A 16,264-nucleotide genomic window follows, 5' to 3' on the forward strand; every position below is an offset into this window, starting at 1 on the left:
TGATCTTTCCACTTCACCTTTTAGGAGATGAAAGGAAATCTCTGCTCTTGTAGGCAGAGAGTGTGGCACAAGCATGGGGCTACAACAGGCTATTTTACTGTAACAATTCCTAGATCGACCTAGACTAAAAGAAGATTGCCTCTTTCTCCATCTCAGCCTTGACTGTATGCTTGGAGAAGCAATCCAAAACCATTAATCCAAATCCAAAACCTTTAAGTGTAACAGGGTTTCCTGTCACTCCCTTCCCAAGCTGACAACAGCCTGCTTTCTGTTCAAGCTTGTGCATCATTACTCCTGCACTCAGGTGCTTCTCTGTTTTCCCTCTGTTCCCACTCTGACACTTCAAGATCCAAGCCCTCTGCCGGCTAAGTGCTGCACTGTGTCCCAGAACGACCCTTTCCAAATTCCTTCCCACTAAGTCATCCAGTGAAATACAGAGAGAGCCTGTTACAATGCCACTCCACCCCGAGTGCTCTCCCTTCTGCTGTGGAGCAGTCTGTCTCCAGTAAAATTCCTACTTCCAGAATGGAAAATTTCATTTCAGACTTTCATGAAGTTGCAGTGAAATGAAAACAGAGGAAGCTAACAGAACCTGATGTACTATTTTGGAAACCCTGACCCTCAGTGTAACTCCTTGCCAGAACACACTTGTCACAAAAATGTTATTTGCAAGCAAGTCAACATTGCCCCAAACAGTTTTCTGTCACAGCTCAGACTCAGCAAAGAACATCACCTTTTCTGGCTTTTTTAGAATGCCTTAGGGATTTTGTTTATCACATTAGAGAGTCTCAAAAACACTCGCAGAGCTGAAGCTTTCTGTATGTGCTTTTAAGTCCAGAATTTAAAGTGATTTGTAATCAATTTATGTTAGAAGAACCAGCATTAGGGGGACATATTGCTTCAAGTCAGACACTGATTCTTTCCTCCTCATATTTTAAGTTAACTCAATCTTGTCTGTTCAGCCTATTGTAAATTATTGTGGCCAAAAACATGTTGGATGCTAATTGTGGTCTTAGCATTACTGGAAAGATTTTTAAAAAGACTTAAAACTTTTCTAATAAATACTAACCATTACATTGAGAAAGCAGATTTTTTTTTGTAATTTTCAATCAGTATAACTCCTTTTGCTCAGAACTAGGAAACAAACCACCTATTTCACAAATACTTTGACATCAAATTGCCTTGATGTTACATTTTAACCTGGCCAAGTTCAGTTTAAGGTTTGCTGCACATTTATGGAATCACAATCCTACATTTATGCATTAACAGCCCTGGTGTCTCCCTTCTTCCATCTGTTCAGAGAGAACCCCCTTTCTGCCAGGCCTACACAACCTCCTCAGAGGGAGCACTCACATCCCAGATCTACCCAGACATCTGAAAAACTCTCACAGGAATATGCAAGAAAGCCACCCAACATTAGCCACTGCTTTTACCAGTGCCCAAATGCATTTTGTGAACAGTCTCAAGCAGCTCTCAGGTGGTAATAGCTTTAAAATCACTATGTGCAAGCATTGTGAAAAGCACAAAGGGACAAACACACCTCACGAACCAGAAGTTCAGTATCAGCCTGGTTTTCTGTGCTCCCTGAACAAAGCATTACATTTCTGATCTGCTAGCTCAATGACACAGGATTTTCTTGGAAACTCATTTTTACTATCATCTTGCACAACCAGAGAATTCCTTCCTGCACCATGTGTTCCCTGCTGGAGAGGGCAAGTTTTCTCCTGCTTATTAAAGCAATGCTGTGTAAGCTTCAAGTCTTCCACTAGCAAAAGTATGCTATCACCTCAGTAAGATGAAAACTGAATTAAACATGACTGTATTGCTTGTCAGAAGCAAACCAGTTCTATTTAAAGAGAGGCACAAACAGACTCACTGGCCACAAGTTCAACCATGAGAACAGCAGGCAGCTCCCAGGGCACATGCTAAGAAGTCAACATCAACAGATGATTTTGTGGGGGATGGTAATTTTCTTGCTTTTGTGTAATCTCTAGAGACAGCTGATATTATACAGCTGCTCCAGCATTACCACCATTAGAGCATGACTGAAATAACCATCTCATTACACACAGTAATGAAACTGTATTTTATTATAGGCAAAACAGCTTTTATATCACCAAGAGACCAGGATCTAGACACTTCTCAAAGAGCTACCCATGTAGAAATCACTTAGAAATCAACTTATACTTCCAATTACAGGGAAAATAAAAAGGTATGGAGTGTTACAAAGAAACAAAACCAACCCCAAAAGTAACCAGAAAAAAAAGCAAACCTCATTATGCAATATTTGCCAATATCCTGGTCCTTCCAGACAATAGTCACTAGCTCCAAATCACAGTATTCCAAAATAAAAATGACTGCTTGCTTAAACTTGCTCAATGCTTTCTGCTTACCAATTCCAGACTTGCTGTTTGGCAAAAAAAAATCTACTAGTCCACACAGTGTGCTCTTCAGAATCATTTCAGCATTTCCTTCTTCCAAAAAAGAAAACAGCACAAAGTCACAGAGTACATATACTGCATCTTTGTGGGGAAAAAAGAAGAGAAAAAATGGGGGTGTGGAGGGGTGTCTGATGCAGTGAAAAAGCTACACAGACAACTCAAAGGCAACAGCAGAAGCATATCTGGGAAGCCTGGAGAAAGGCAGGGAACCATCTTCAGTATTCTACATTGAAAGGGTAGCCCTTGTGAGTTTTGCACCTGGAGGAAATCAAAAAGCAAAGATTATCTCACATCCCAAAGGCATTGTATGCATCTGTAACCACTTCAAAGAACCACCAAGGAAAGAGATTTAACTGTATAAAAGCAAAGCCTGTTTCTCTTTTCCTTGGTGACATGCTGCATTTCCAAACAAAAGGATTTTGAGTGCCTTCTGTTGTTTGGGTGATGGGACCTGGAGGTGCATGGTAAAGAACTAAGTCAAGGTTTTGCTATTTACTGACAGGGAGACTTTTTTTGCAGCCTTTCAAAAAAGATTTCATATCTGGATCTACACTTCCAAGTAGCAAATCCTCACATTATAGTTTTAATGTTCATCTACCTTCCCAACAACTCCTGAAGAACACACAGATTCTGTAATGTACTTCAGACAAAACACCACAAGCAAAGCTAATGAAGATTTAAAGTCTGCATCATGCTCATTCCTTGCAACATGGACAAAAAAATTACAAATAAGAAGTCTCCTGTTGCAATTCCAGCTACAAAGAGTTTCTTGGCAACTGAACTGAAGTTTGCTCAATGCTCATCATATTTTGGTTCACAATGAACATTTAAAAAAAAAAAATCTTACTCCGGAAAGTTATTTTGAAGACGACCCCTTTGAAAACTGAGTTTGCATATCCTGAATCTCAGTCAAGACTACCATCTGTAGCTTCATTTATTGAACTATGTGATAACTTAATAGTTTAAAGGAAAGGAAGTGCCACTTACACAAACATTTCACAGGCTCTCCAGTTTCTATTAAAGCTGAGAATAGTTGCCATCTCCTCTTTAGTCAATTCAAAGTCAAACACCTAACAGGAGAAAAAGCCAGAAATCACCCTTTTGAACAAATCAGCGCTTGTAATTTAAAAAAAAAATTAGGAAAAAAATCACAAAATTAAAGAACAAGTCCACAGTACAGGTGCCTGTTGGAAGTGACTGCTTCAAAAGGGAAAGGAAAAAGACAAGACCCCCTGAATTTCTGAGCCTCCTCTAGCTGGAGTGGGAGAGGGAGGTGAGCAAGGAGAGGCAGGAATTATAGACTCTCAAGTTGCAGTTACACATGCCCGTTGCTTGAAGAAGTTTGGGAGCACTGTGCAGCAGAATGCCTCCACCTCCCATTTGTGAGGAATGCATCTTTCTGTGCTAAGCCAAAGTAGCAGCTGCAAAACCTCCATATTCCACCTAAAGCCACTGAGTGTTTGGAAGCAAAATCCTAATACTGGGTCCAGTCCAGGATCGCTGAATCCAGAGCAGCAACACGGTTTATGGACACCAGGACTATTTCCTTAAAAGTGCTTCCTCTACAGAAGACTTTTGGGGTGTGCTACTGCACTCAGTCCCCAAATAAGCTGTCAAATGACTCATTCACATGACACAGAACAGGAAGAATCACAATGTAACTGCTCAGATGATCTGGATAGAGTGTTTCCCAAAGTTTTGGTCACTCCTGCTCTCCCACTGTAATTTTAAGTTCAGCCCTCAGGAGACTGTAGGTAAACACATGGAGGAAAAGGCCAGTCCTCTTGTCAGAGGAGCACCTGGGAAGGTGAGAAAGGCTCACTGCTGGCTGTGCAGGGAGAAGCCAAGCCATCCCTGGCCATGCCCTGCACTCAGCTCACTGCACTGACTCACCTGGAAGTTCTCCACAATGCGCTGTGGCGTGACGGATTTGGGAATCACAACCACGTTTCTCTGGATGTGGAACCGGATGAGAACCTGCAAGAGGCACATCACTGCATCAGAGAGGGGATGGCTCCTGCTCCATGCAAGCAGAGCCTCTTCAGCAGTTATTTACTGTCAATGGTACACTTCAGCAGATTTAACTCACTCTGTGGAGCTGCTTTTCAAATTTTACCTGAATTCTAAACAGCACTTCCTGAAGTGCACATAGAGGAGTGGTGGAATCCCACAAGGCTTCCTTTCTCCTCTGCCCTGCAATTTAGTGACACCTAATTCCTTTCCTTCTCACCCAGATTTTGAGTAGGCTATTAAAATGTTCCCTTCTTTCCAACAACACTTGAGATGGCAAGACAAACAAACACAGCAGCATGTGAAGATGGGCCAAGAAAATGTTTCTTGTGATGATCAGAGCACCCTTGCAAGCATGCATGGAAGGCCACATAAGGAACAAACCTGCACTGCTACCTAACACCACAGGTGACAGGATGAAGAGCCAGCCTCTCCTCTACATTGTCATTAATTGTCCTTCATGCTGTGCTACAGGAAGGGGTACTCTGGCACCTACCCACCTGTGCTGGGGTTTTGTTGTGCTTGGCTGCAATCTCCTTGATCTTGGGGTCATCCAGCAGGGAGGGATCCTCGGGCTTAGCCCTACACAGAGGAAAAAAGATCAGTGGCAAGAAACCTCCATAGGTCCAGCCTAGTAAAGATCTGTATCTGGATGAAAAATTAATGCTGCACATGTAGTCTCAGTGCTTCCAGAATAATCCACACCAGCTCCCTGGCAAAGCAGCCTTACCATGGTCTGTCAGGAGAGCCAAGGGGGCTGTATGCTGTCACAGCAATCCCTTTGGATTCACAGTACTTGATCAGCTTCTCCTGGGTAAGGTATGGGTGACACTCCACCTGCCAACATAGAGAATATAGAGACTGACAGTGACTTAACTGCTTTAACACGTTCCAGGGATTAGTATGATCCAAGGTTGACTTTTGTGATAACTCAATAGTCTCTAAGCAATATTATACAGTTTTTATTTTCTCTAAGCTCCACCCCCTTACTACTATTTATAGCAGCTCTCCTTGCAATGAAGGGTCCAAGGACTGTGACAAAACTTAAAACTTTGATCCAGAGCATCTCCAGCATACGGGTGACCAGCTACACAATTGCTTCAATGGGACAGTAAAATGCACACCCAGGAGAGCTGTAAAATCACAGCCATAGGATTGCAGACCAAAGTTCTTTTTTCACCCCTAATTAAACATGTCATCATATTTTTTTACAGCTACCATATTAACTTCAAGGTCAGCATTGTTTCATTAGTATTTCTTCGCTCTGTGTCAATACTCACACTAAACACCTCTAGCCTGAAGATGGAACAGGAACTGTTCACGTGTCAGGAGGCAGTGAATGAGCATGAATATTTGATACTTTGCACAGAGGGACTTTCAGGCTAGCTGCACACCAGGGAGCACCACTTCTCTTTCAGCAGGCAACAGCAAGAACCCTTTGGACTGCGCTGCCATTTGAGCCTCCTGCAGCTGCACTCTGAGGGCAGTCCCTGGAAACTTGTGCTGCTGGCAGGTGGAGCAAGGCAGTGCAAAACATGGAATCAGTTTACAGCCTGGAGCTCTTTATTTGTGGTTCTAGCTGCCTGCTGTTATCAGAGGCCTGCATGCCTCTTTCCCCTCTGAGACATGCTGGAATATTAAACAGAACAGAGAGCTCCATTTTTAGGACACACACATATTTATTTTGCTTTAGCAGTTGCAGAAAGACAGCTATTTTAGAGTAATAGAGCATTCAGTTTTCCCAACAATTCAATAAGTAGAATTTATGCAACATAAGCAAGGCACCCTCACCTCTCCACTAGCACTCAAGTTGAAAAATTAAATTAAGTACTAGCATCATTGTTATGTAATTACTACCTTGCCAAATTAATTTCTCACTACAATTGAAACCAACACAACCTGGCTGCAGTCAAATAAAGAATGGGAATGACAAGATTCCATGTGAAATATCTGCACAGACAAAGTGTTTTCAGGAAGCACTCTCACTATTAGCCCAACTAGTAAGTGTTAGTAACAGCAAGGTTTCAGGCTTGCAAGCATTTCTTCAGAAGCAGTAGTTTATGAAGGACAGGGACCAAAGACCCAACACTTTGTGCTAAACCTGATTATAGTCAATAATCATTTAGAGCCTAAGGGCATTGACAAGCACGAGAGGTCCAAGATCAGTGACCCCTATGCCAAAGATAAGGTAATTAATATGATAATAATGATATTATATAAATAATAATAACGTAATTGTCATATAGTGACCATGGCAACGAGGTGTGGCAGATGTTGAAAGGTTACCATAAAACTTGTACTAAGTTTTCTGAAAGTGCTTTGGGGCAGATAATGCTCAAGCTATCACAATAAATGACCCAGTTTTACTAATCCAGTATCAGTAATTGACTAGAGTCCTTCAAATGCCATGAGAGTCAAGGTCAACTCCAGGCAGACCCCACTGGGGTCTATCCTGGGACTTGTCCTCTTCAGCAACCTGTGGCAGTCTATAATCAAGTCCATCTTGAAGATGACGTCAAACTGGGGAACAACCAGCCAACACACTCAAGGGCAGGACTGCCACTGCAGCAGGACCCATTCAGGCAGAAACAAGAGGCAAACAAAAACCTGAAGGAACTCAATAAGGCTGCACACAAAGCCATGCACCTGGGAAGGAAAAGCCCCTGGCAATAGCACAGGCTGGAGCCTGACTGCCTCTAAAGCAGCCATGCTAGAAAGGACTTGGGAGCGGGGGGTCATAACAGAGCAGGACATGAGCCTGCAGTGAGCCCTGGCAGCAGGAACACAGCCAGTAAATTGTGAAAAGTGGTCATTTGCCTCTACTCATCCTTTCCAGACCACCTTCATAATAGTCTGTCCAGTCTTCCCCTTCCCAGCTCTCCTCAGTAGCAGAAAGACTGATAGACTGCCATCAATCCAGCAGAGAAACTCCAGGAGGGGTAAGGGCTGGAGAACCTGCCATACTGGGAAGGGCTGAAAGAGCTGGGCTTGTTTGCCTGGGGAAGGGAAGGCTTCAGGCCACCTAGTAGTACCTTTTCAGTACCTAAAAGGAGTCATTCAAAGACAAGCCAAGCTCTTTAGTGGTGCTTGGAGGAAGGCAACAGATGCAAGCTGAAAACAAGAGAGGTTGAGACTGGATGTAGGAGAACTCCCCCTCCCCGTCATACACGAGAGGGGGTCAGGGAGCAGAGCACACTGCCTAGGGAGGCTGTGCAGTCTCCATCCTCACAGGTTTTCAAGATTGATAAAGCCCTGGATAACCTGGTCTGATCCCAGGGCTGATGTTCCTTTGAGCAGATCATCTCCCAAAATCTCCTGCCACCTGAATTTTGCTAAGATTTCATTCAAGTGCTGTCTATAAAATTCCTACTCTATTGCCCACCACCCTGCACCTCTATCTCCTCCTAACCCTCATTAACTCTTGAGTCCATAAAGCATGCTCCTGATCAATTCCCTCAGTCACATGCAACAGGAACTGGCTTCTCCACAGAAGTGCCATGAAAAGGTCATCCAATTCTCTCTATACACATACACCAAGCCTTACTCTACTGCAAGGAAGTTTTTAGAGCTCATTTGAGTTACCCCTCCTTGCCTCCTACAAGGAGGGATTCTGGAGCTGCTCCTTGCCAGATTTCCAAGTAGTGGCACAGAGTTCGTAACAAAAACAGCACCTTGGCAACCAGAAGCAGCTGGACTCCTTGCCAGATTTCCAAGTAGTGGCACAGAGTATAAAAAAAACCCAGCACCTTGGCAACCAGAAGCAGCTGGAGAGTGAGATTGAAGAATATGTAGTGTCTACTCCAGTTTTTTGTTCTATAACCTTATTTCAAAATAAGATCTATGTCATTTGCTTTAAAAAAAGCCCAAAAAATGACCACACAAAAAAGAACACCACCAAACATTTGCCTCTGCCACTTTGCAGCTCACCTGATTATTTGCAGGTTTGTACTTCAGAGCCCAACAAATGACCACACAAAAAAAGAACACCACCAAACATTTTGCCACTTTGCAGCTCACCTGATTATTTGCAGGTTTATACTTCAGTCCTGGCTTGTTCAAGATTCTTTCAATCTGCTCGTGGTTGAAGTTGGATATTCCAATGGCTTTTACCATGCCAGCATCCACCAGCTCTTCCATGGCCTGGCAGAAAGAAGCACAAAGTCAGCATCTACTAAATAAAGGAAGGGCCTGAACAGCACATGCTTCCTGACATGCCTTGTTCCCTTCATAAGACACCTAAATCAAGTGTTTAGCTTTTTAGAGTTCAAGCTTGAGGAAAAAAAAAAACCCAGAGCACTGGTGTATATGTGCCATGCTTCCCATACTCAAAGGACTTATTCTTTGTGATTATGGAAATTCACAGCAAGTTAGAAGTGGAAAATGATTAATTGATACACAACAGCTTGCTATTGTACCAGTGAGTCTTTCCAAGTAATTCCAAGCACATGAGATTGTCTTCTGTTCTCAGCAGTCTCTGATGTTCTCATTACCTTCATCAGTCCAAACTTTCTCCTGCTGTGGCTGGACTTACCTCCCATGTGTCTAGAATATCTGTGTTGCTGGAGATAGCAATGCCTTTGTCATCTACAGGGAACAGGTCCTCTCCTGCCTGTCAGTGAGAGAGAAATTGCTTGAAATACACATTATTGGGAGGGTGGGTTAACACCAGCTGAAGACCATGAGCCTATAAACACTTATTACACTAATTATCTACATATGTATTAGACTTTAATACTCACTATCTATAGTCTTCGGTCTTTTTTGTGTTCTCATGGTACTGTGGTGGTTTTTTTGCCTACAGTCAAGCCAGTAAGGACAGATACTTCTGATGGGCACTGTGTCCCCTGGCTCATATGGTGAAACTTAAGTCTCCACTTGTAACACAGAAAGTAGAATTATAGCCAGTTTACAAAAATACACAGTTGTTACCTGCTCACAGTGAAGTGTTTTAGTGAAATGCATAATAATAAGGATCCACTTAGAACTTGGAATATGTTCACCTTATACTGGACCAGATTTCCTGACAGGTCTTTCATGGGGAGTCTCATTGTTTAAGCTGCTGGCACAGGGAAGGTTAGAACACTCTGTGTCCCTGTTAGGACTATCTGCCAGGTGTCAGCTTCATTCAAAACCAGTTATTTTCTACTCATTCATTATTTACACCACAACACATTTTCACTTTGATAGTTCTGTCCATGTGAAACTGATTTTAAAAATACAGATGTCATAAAGAACAGTTCATCTTAGTAGCAAGAGGTAGAGAGAAAATCTTGATCAAGTTCTCACTGAAAGCCTAAGCCTGGACACATTCAAACTGACACATCAGTTCCTTTGCAGGCATACAGTGGAAGAGTTAGAAACTAAAAAGTTTAATTCTAGAGCCTGTGGAATGCTAAAGCTCCTGTAGCACAGATCCAAATAGAGGAGCTAAGGCTCCTACAGCAAAAATATCCAAAACTGGATTGTATTTAAGGACTTAGTGATTAAAGACAGGAACGAAAGACAAGCAATCTCTTATTCTGGGATTCTGTAATATGCAGAGGAAAGAACTTCTGTCAGACAGCAAAGTACAGCCCTCTTCCCACAAAGTGGGTACCACACTGATAGCAAAGATCCAAATAGAGAAGCTAAGGCTGCTATGGCAAAAAATCCAAAGCTGGATTGAATTTAAGGACTCAGTGATTAAAGACAGGAACAAAAGACAAGCAATCTCTTATTCTGTAACATGCAGAGGAAAGAACTTCTGTCAGACAGCAAAGTACAGCCCTCTTCCCACAAAGTGGGTACCACACTGAGTGTAACTTTGGATTTGTAGAAGACAACACAAGCAATCATCAAACAGAAAGAGATATAACTTCTGCTTCCAGCAGGGAAACCCATTCCTAGGGTTCAAGGTCTGCCTCTTCCATGACCAAAAGGGCAGCAGATGCCATGCAAGCAGGGATCTAAGAGGCAAAAATCAACAGCCTGGCTCACATGGCCACAGTAAAGCTGAGCACCAGAGCAGTGCTGTTACACAATACACACAGAATGATCTGTGCAACTGAAGCAATCACTGGGCTATAAAGCCATAGAGCTCCTCATAAGTGCCACTCACTGACAAAGCCAAGGCCACTGCTGTTACTGTACCTTCAAACCAAGAGGCCAGTGGATGAGGTACAGGTCCAGGTAATCCAGTTTCAGGGCAGTAAGAGTCTTCTGGCAGGCTTCCTTCACCAGATGCTTCTCATGAAACGTGCACCACAGCTGGAGAGAAAAAGCCAAGGCACATTGTGACCTCTTGGGTTAAAGCTCTTGGAACTCTTCTGTACTGTTCAGCAGGGTGCCTGTCCCCTTGGGAAAGGGATGTGAAACCAGGTCATCCCACAGCCCTTCAAGTGGGGCTGTTTTGTGAGCAGGACTGGCCCGTGATACTGGGCAATGTGTGCAGTGGCAGCACACATGACTGCACAGTGTCCTGGCAGATAGCAAAAGTAGTCTTGTTTCACTTATTAAGACTAAAGCTGAAAGCATCACCCACATTTGTGGTATGGACCCTGCATAATTCTCAATACAGGATGAGATAAAGCAGGAATCTCAGGACTGGCTTAAGTGATGCTCTGAATTGTTCCACTCTGCACAACAGAGTAGGTAAGTAAAGAAGCGGGGGTTTACTTTAAAATAAAAAGGTACCCCCTGGTATATCCTGTATCACCAGACCCCTACCTTACTGACGACAAAGAGATCCTCTCGTTTCACAACGCCTTCCTTGATTTTCTGCTGGATCCCTTCCCCAACTTCGTTCTCGTTCTGGTACACATAGGCACAGTCGAGGTGGCGGTACCCGGCATCGATGGCAGCCGTCACCGCAGCTGTCACCTTCCCTGGCTGGGACTGAAAAAAAGCGATGGCAATAAAAACCCCGCTCATCAACACAGCATCGAAGACTTCTCACGGCAAGATAAAACTGAGAACGCCACCGCATCCAAAGCAAGCCCCAGCTAAAATAAAGCCAAATCCCAGCGGCGGCCTGGCCGGGTGTCGGCGGCGCCGGCAGCGCTCGCGGGGCCCGAGCCGCGCTCCTTCCTTCCTTCCTTCCCCGCTCCCCATCGCCCTCACGCCGCCAGCCCAAGGGAGCGCCTCCCGGTACCTTCCACGTGCCCAGCCCCAGGATGGGCATCTTGGCCCCGGTGTTGAGCTGCACGTAGCTCGCCATGGCCGCGCCAGCAGCACCACGGCGGTTACGGCCGAACCCCGCGCCTTTAATAGCGAGCGGGGCCGGGCCCGCCCCGCCCGGGGCTCTCGGGGCGGCGCCGAGCCCGGGGCCGCGGCCGGCGTGCGGAGCAGGCCGCGATTGCAGCTCCGTGCTGGGGGATCGGCCCGCAGCCCCCGGGCTGTGCTCACCGCACACGGACAGTCCCGCAGCGCCTCATCCCCGGGGCGGGGGTGACACAGGGGACGTGGGACACAACTGTCCCCGCGGCCCAAGGGCTGAGGCACGCTGAGCGCCGTGTCCCCGCCACAGGGAGGGTGGGCCCGGCTGGTCCCCCTTGCCGGAGTCTTGTGGCCCTGTGTGCTGATGCGGCGACACGACAGCAAAAAACCACGGTGTGCCTGGTTTCTGAGAGCCAGGAGAAGCTGTTCCTGCGCCAAGTGGGACAAACGCAGCTTCCACTGAGAGCTGTGGCTTAGGAGTAATTTAGGGTAGAGTGAATCTAAGAAAACCTCAGCTTTATTTTGAATTTTGGAAGAGTTTTTTTTGAAAGTCTCAGAAGAGGAACAGTGAGTTTTTAACGAGTGACATAAATGATCACGTTGTCCCTCTGTCTTTGGGGAGGTGCTGAGGACATTGCAGAATAAAATGCTCGATTGTAATCACAGGCAGCAGTGGCCAGCAGTCTCCCATCACAAACTGGCTTTGATGCTTTTGCAGACAAGCATTCGCTGTTCTGCTGAAGACGTCACAGCGCAATGGAAAAACCCAGACCTGCCTGGGAGGCTTTGCTGCTTATTCACATGTGAAGAGTTTCTTCAGGTGCGAGCGTTTGCTCTGGGTGCCTCTCCCTGCTATCTGCAGCTTCATATTTTTTGCTCCATTTAGCTGAGGACGGCAAGGTAATTGGTTTTCCTCTTTAATGTTCCTCCTGTTTCATGTCAGCACCATCAGGCACCCCTGGCAGGATGCGATGTGCTTTCACTTGGATCGCAAAACCTTTACACAGCTTGGTGCTTATCTCTTGCCGCTTGGGTTGAATTTTCCCTCGTGGTTTCAAGTCAGAGAGATGCCTCCATCCTGTCACAAAAGAATTCAGGCAGAAGTTGTGTATTTTGTTTTTGCTCTTAGCTCTTGGCAGCTGGAGTCTTTCCCCTCAGAGCTGCAAGGCCAGTCAGCTTTCCGCTGTTTCCCTCTCCTGAAGGTCTGGTGGGGGCCTTGGGGAAGAAGAAGTACCGCACGTGTCACCCTGTGACAGCCAGCCTGCTAAGTGTTGTGCCCTGTGTCCTTGATAGCATGGCCATGTCTTTGCAGAGAGCGCTGAGGAACTGCAAGGGGGAGGAGGGTCTTGCTGCCACGTGCACTGGAACAGGAGGAGTAGTCTCATGAGTTTTCAGTGTGTTTTGCTGACTTTGCATTTAGTAACTGTAATTGCACCACAAGTTGTGACTCTGGTGACCAGCAGTGTTTGGAATCTGAGAACAGGGCCCAAAATAAGGGAAGTGGGTATGTCCTTATGGACAGCCTTTGCCACAGAGACCCACTGAGAACACATGAAGGCAAAGTAGGGAGGTGACAGTGTTGCAAGGTGTGATCATATCTACAATGAAGGGGAGGAGCTGCAGGGGTCTGCAGCTTCAGAGCTACCCACAGACACAGGCATAGCTTAAACCAGTGTTTGGAGGTGAGGGCGTGCAGGTTTCACGCTTGAATCACTGGGAAGCACAGCAGGAATTTCTGCTTTGCTTGGAAGGGAGATTTATCTTGCTCAGTGGGGGGTTCCAGTTCCATCTCTGGATGCCAGGAGGCAGATCTCAGGGGCTTGGCCAGCTCTGACTGTGGAAGACCTCGACCTCTTTTACACTCTGAGCTCATATCAGCCCAGGAGCATACCTTGGTGGATCTCCCATATTCTCAGAGCTGATTATGCTTTTTGTCCTTATGCTTTTGTCCTTTAATCTCACCTGCTGAAATAACAAGCTCCAGGCACAGCCAAGGGTGAGGAAGTGATCTTTCCACCCCTCTGTGGTGATTATTGTGTGGGAAGGGCAGGTTTAGTGCAGCAGGAGAAGCCTGGACAGGGGGAAACTATGAACTGCCCCAGACTGGTCAGAACTGATTCTGGCAGGCTCTGAAACTGGTGCTGTGCCTGGGGTGACCGAATTCTGGGAGATGGGAAGCACCTGTTTGTCCCCCACAGTCCCCCTGGCCACTGAGAAGAAGGGCAGCACCTCACTCCAAAGGGGGCTCCTGTGGGCTGGGCCACCCCTGCTGGGCAGGACAGTGGCAGCCCTGGGGACAGCAGGCTGCCCACCCAGGAGCTCTAGGACACAGTAAGCAGGACTGAGTGATGAAAGGAAGCATCAGGCACCCAGCATCACCCTCTTGGTTCCAGGGAGGGACTGGGATGGCCTGGATGTAATCTGTGGTGACAAAAAGGGTGGAGAGGAGGACAGGGAATGGATTGCTATTTGGCTTAAACAGAGGGTGGGGAAGGGGGAAAAAGGCATTTGCTCGTTTGTTCTGTGTTATTTCTTCTCTCCTCAGTTACCTGAGTCACAGCCCAGAAGTGGAGTAGTGAGAAGAACTCTGGAAGGAGCACTGATCCTGGCCCTGGGAATACACTGTTGTGGAAGTGGAGCAGCCAGTGCATGTCCAGGGGTGTACACACAGTGTGCAATTGCCTGAAGAGAGGAGGCACCTGGGCAGACCAGTGCTGGGTAGAAAGATGACTTGGAAGAGAGAAACAGATGCTTTCTGAAAGCTGATGGCAAAGTGAAAACAAAGCCTCTTCAGGCAGCCCGAGCTGCAAGGTTAGGTAGGCCTGTGGAGGTGGGAGTGCTGCTCCCCAGAATCTGAGTGCTCTCTTGACAGTCCTCTGCTCAGAATGAAACTGCAGAAATATTGAACTGTCCCTGCAGTGGCCATGTCCATGCTTGGAAACTGAAGCAAATGGGATGCAGGTTTTTGCCTTGTAAGAGCAGAGTTCTGGGAAATTTGGGGGTCTCTGCTACTAGCAGGCACTGTCCTTCCCAAGGGAGGAAGCCTTTAGGACCCACCAGTGAAGGACTGTGAGGAGAAATCATCTGATTCTGCTGATCCCACAGGTGAGACTTCCCTGCAGTTGCTTGGACTGCTGGGTTGTGTTTACAGGCAAGGGGGAAGGGACCCTGAAAAGGTGGTGATCACTGATGCTGTTGCCTGAAAGCTGCAAGGTCTGAGCACAGTTACTGCTGGTATCACTTGGTAAGCTCTTGGGACATCAAGGAGTAACACACATACCTTGTTCTGGTGCATGCCAGAAGATGGGCAGACTAGTGGCATGACCAAGGATAGTGCTGGGAGTTCTGCTTGGAAAGCACTTTAGAAGTGGTTGGAAAATATGTTGACTGTTGCAGTGTTGATGCTGATAATTTTGTCTGTGGGAGAAGGGGTGGGTTTGGGATATGTGTCTTACATTTGCACTGGTGAAGTGTTAACTACACTGGTCTGCAGGGACAAGGGGTGGAGTTCATAATGAATACGCAGTCAGATGATGACTATGGTAAAGATGGAGTTTGAATAAGGGTGAAACAATTCCTAACATATCTTTCAATAAAGTGCAGGGTGGAATGTAAAGAACATAAATTGCAGATGGTATCAAGGGATGGCAGTGGAGACCTCTAAAACAGATATAAACACCCTGTCCCATGCCAGAATTTAAGCTCACACTACAGTGACTCAGAAATACTTCTGGAGACAGAGATGCGCTTTTTGAAGGAGATCCATGCTGAAAGTCCCTTGGACTTAATTCCAAGGGGACTGCAGCTGTTGGGTGAGCTATGCTTGAACAAGGAAACCACTGAAGGCTCTATGGGCACTGGGTAACCCATGCTGGAGAAGGTTATTCTCTAAAAAGACAGTGCTCCAAACTTCTTCATCATAGTAACATTGTACCTTTATTGTTCAATAAAAATGTGCATCTGATCTCAGTAGAGCTAAGTCTCACCTCAGCCTGGGGATTACAGGTTTTATGGATTGCTGCCTTTAGGAAGCTGCAAAGCAAACATTCTTGGATTACATTTTCATGAATTGAAAGTGGAAAATTTGTTAAGAAGTCCTTAAGGTGCTCATTTTCTTCACCCAAGGTTTTGATCTTTTGCCTTGAAACCCAGTGCGCAACTTCACGATGTGTTTGGCCGCCTGCCCAGGCGTTGGGACCGGAAAGGTGACACAGCCCCAAAAGCAAATAGCTCCTGATGTCACCTGGGGCTGTGGGGCCAAGGGCAGTGGCAGATGGTGGCTGGGCTGAAGGGGAGGTGGATGGAGCCAGAGGGGCATTGGGTGCCGGGAGAATTTGGCTGACAGGGCCAGAGGGGATGCTGGCACTTTGGGGGCTGAGCTCCCCATGCCAGCAGCCAGACCCCGAGCTGTGTGACATCAGGGACATCCCTGCCGGCAGGGGACAGCTCGGGTGGCTGAGGGATGGCCGCCCTCTGCTGCCCGCAGGGAAAGGGGAATGTGCCCTGTCCCAAGGAGAAGCCACAAGCTCAGGAGGAAACCTGGCTGAGAAAACACACAGGTGCGTGGTCGGCAGTATTCTGCTTATGGAGTTGGTTTTTGATTTTTTTTTTCCTAAGTA

At 46.2% G+C, this 16,264-nt stretch overlaps 1 protein-coding gene and 1 long non-coding RNA gene across 2 annotated transcripts; one reads left to right on the forward strand and one right to left on the reverse strand.

Moving 5' to 3' along the window:
* Positions 1-2,072: 2,072 nt before the first annotated feature.
* LOC121332751 (aldo-keto reductase family 1 member B1-like) lies at positions 2,073-11,738 on the reverse strand. The gene is made up of 10 exons (XM_041398494.1): positions 11,581-11,738; positions 11,157-11,324; positions 10,581-10,697; positions 8,983-9,060; positions 8,469-8,591; positions 5,182-5,288; positions 4,952-5,033; positions 4,335-4,418; positions 3,429-3,511; positions 2,073-2,699 (listed from the first exon to the last, which is right to left on the reverse strand). The coding sequence occupies exons 1-10, from the start codon at positions 11,644-11,646 to the stop codon at positions 2,657-2,659; spliced, it is 951 nt and encodes a 316-aa protein (XP_041254428.1). The 5' UTR covers positions 11,647-11,738; the 3' UTR covers positions 2,073-2,656.
* Positions 11,730-15,614, forward strand: LOC121332753. The gene is made up of 2 exons (XR_005952195.1): positions 11,730-12,545; positions 14,191-15,614. It is a non-coding gene; the product is annotated as an uncharacterized LOC121332753 (long non-coding RNA).
* Positions 15,615-16,264: the final 650 nt, after the last annotated feature.

The sequence above is a fragment of the Onychostruthus taczanowskii genome, unplaced genomic scaffold (assembly GCF_017590055.1).
Source record: "Onychostruthus taczanowskii isolate IOZ18803 unplaced genomic scaffold, ASM1759005v1 scaffold15, whole genome shotgun sequence".
In the NCBI taxonomy this organism is placed as follows: Eukaryota; Metazoa; Chordata; class Aves; order Passeriformes; family Passeridae; genus Onychostruthus; species Onychostruthus taczanowskii.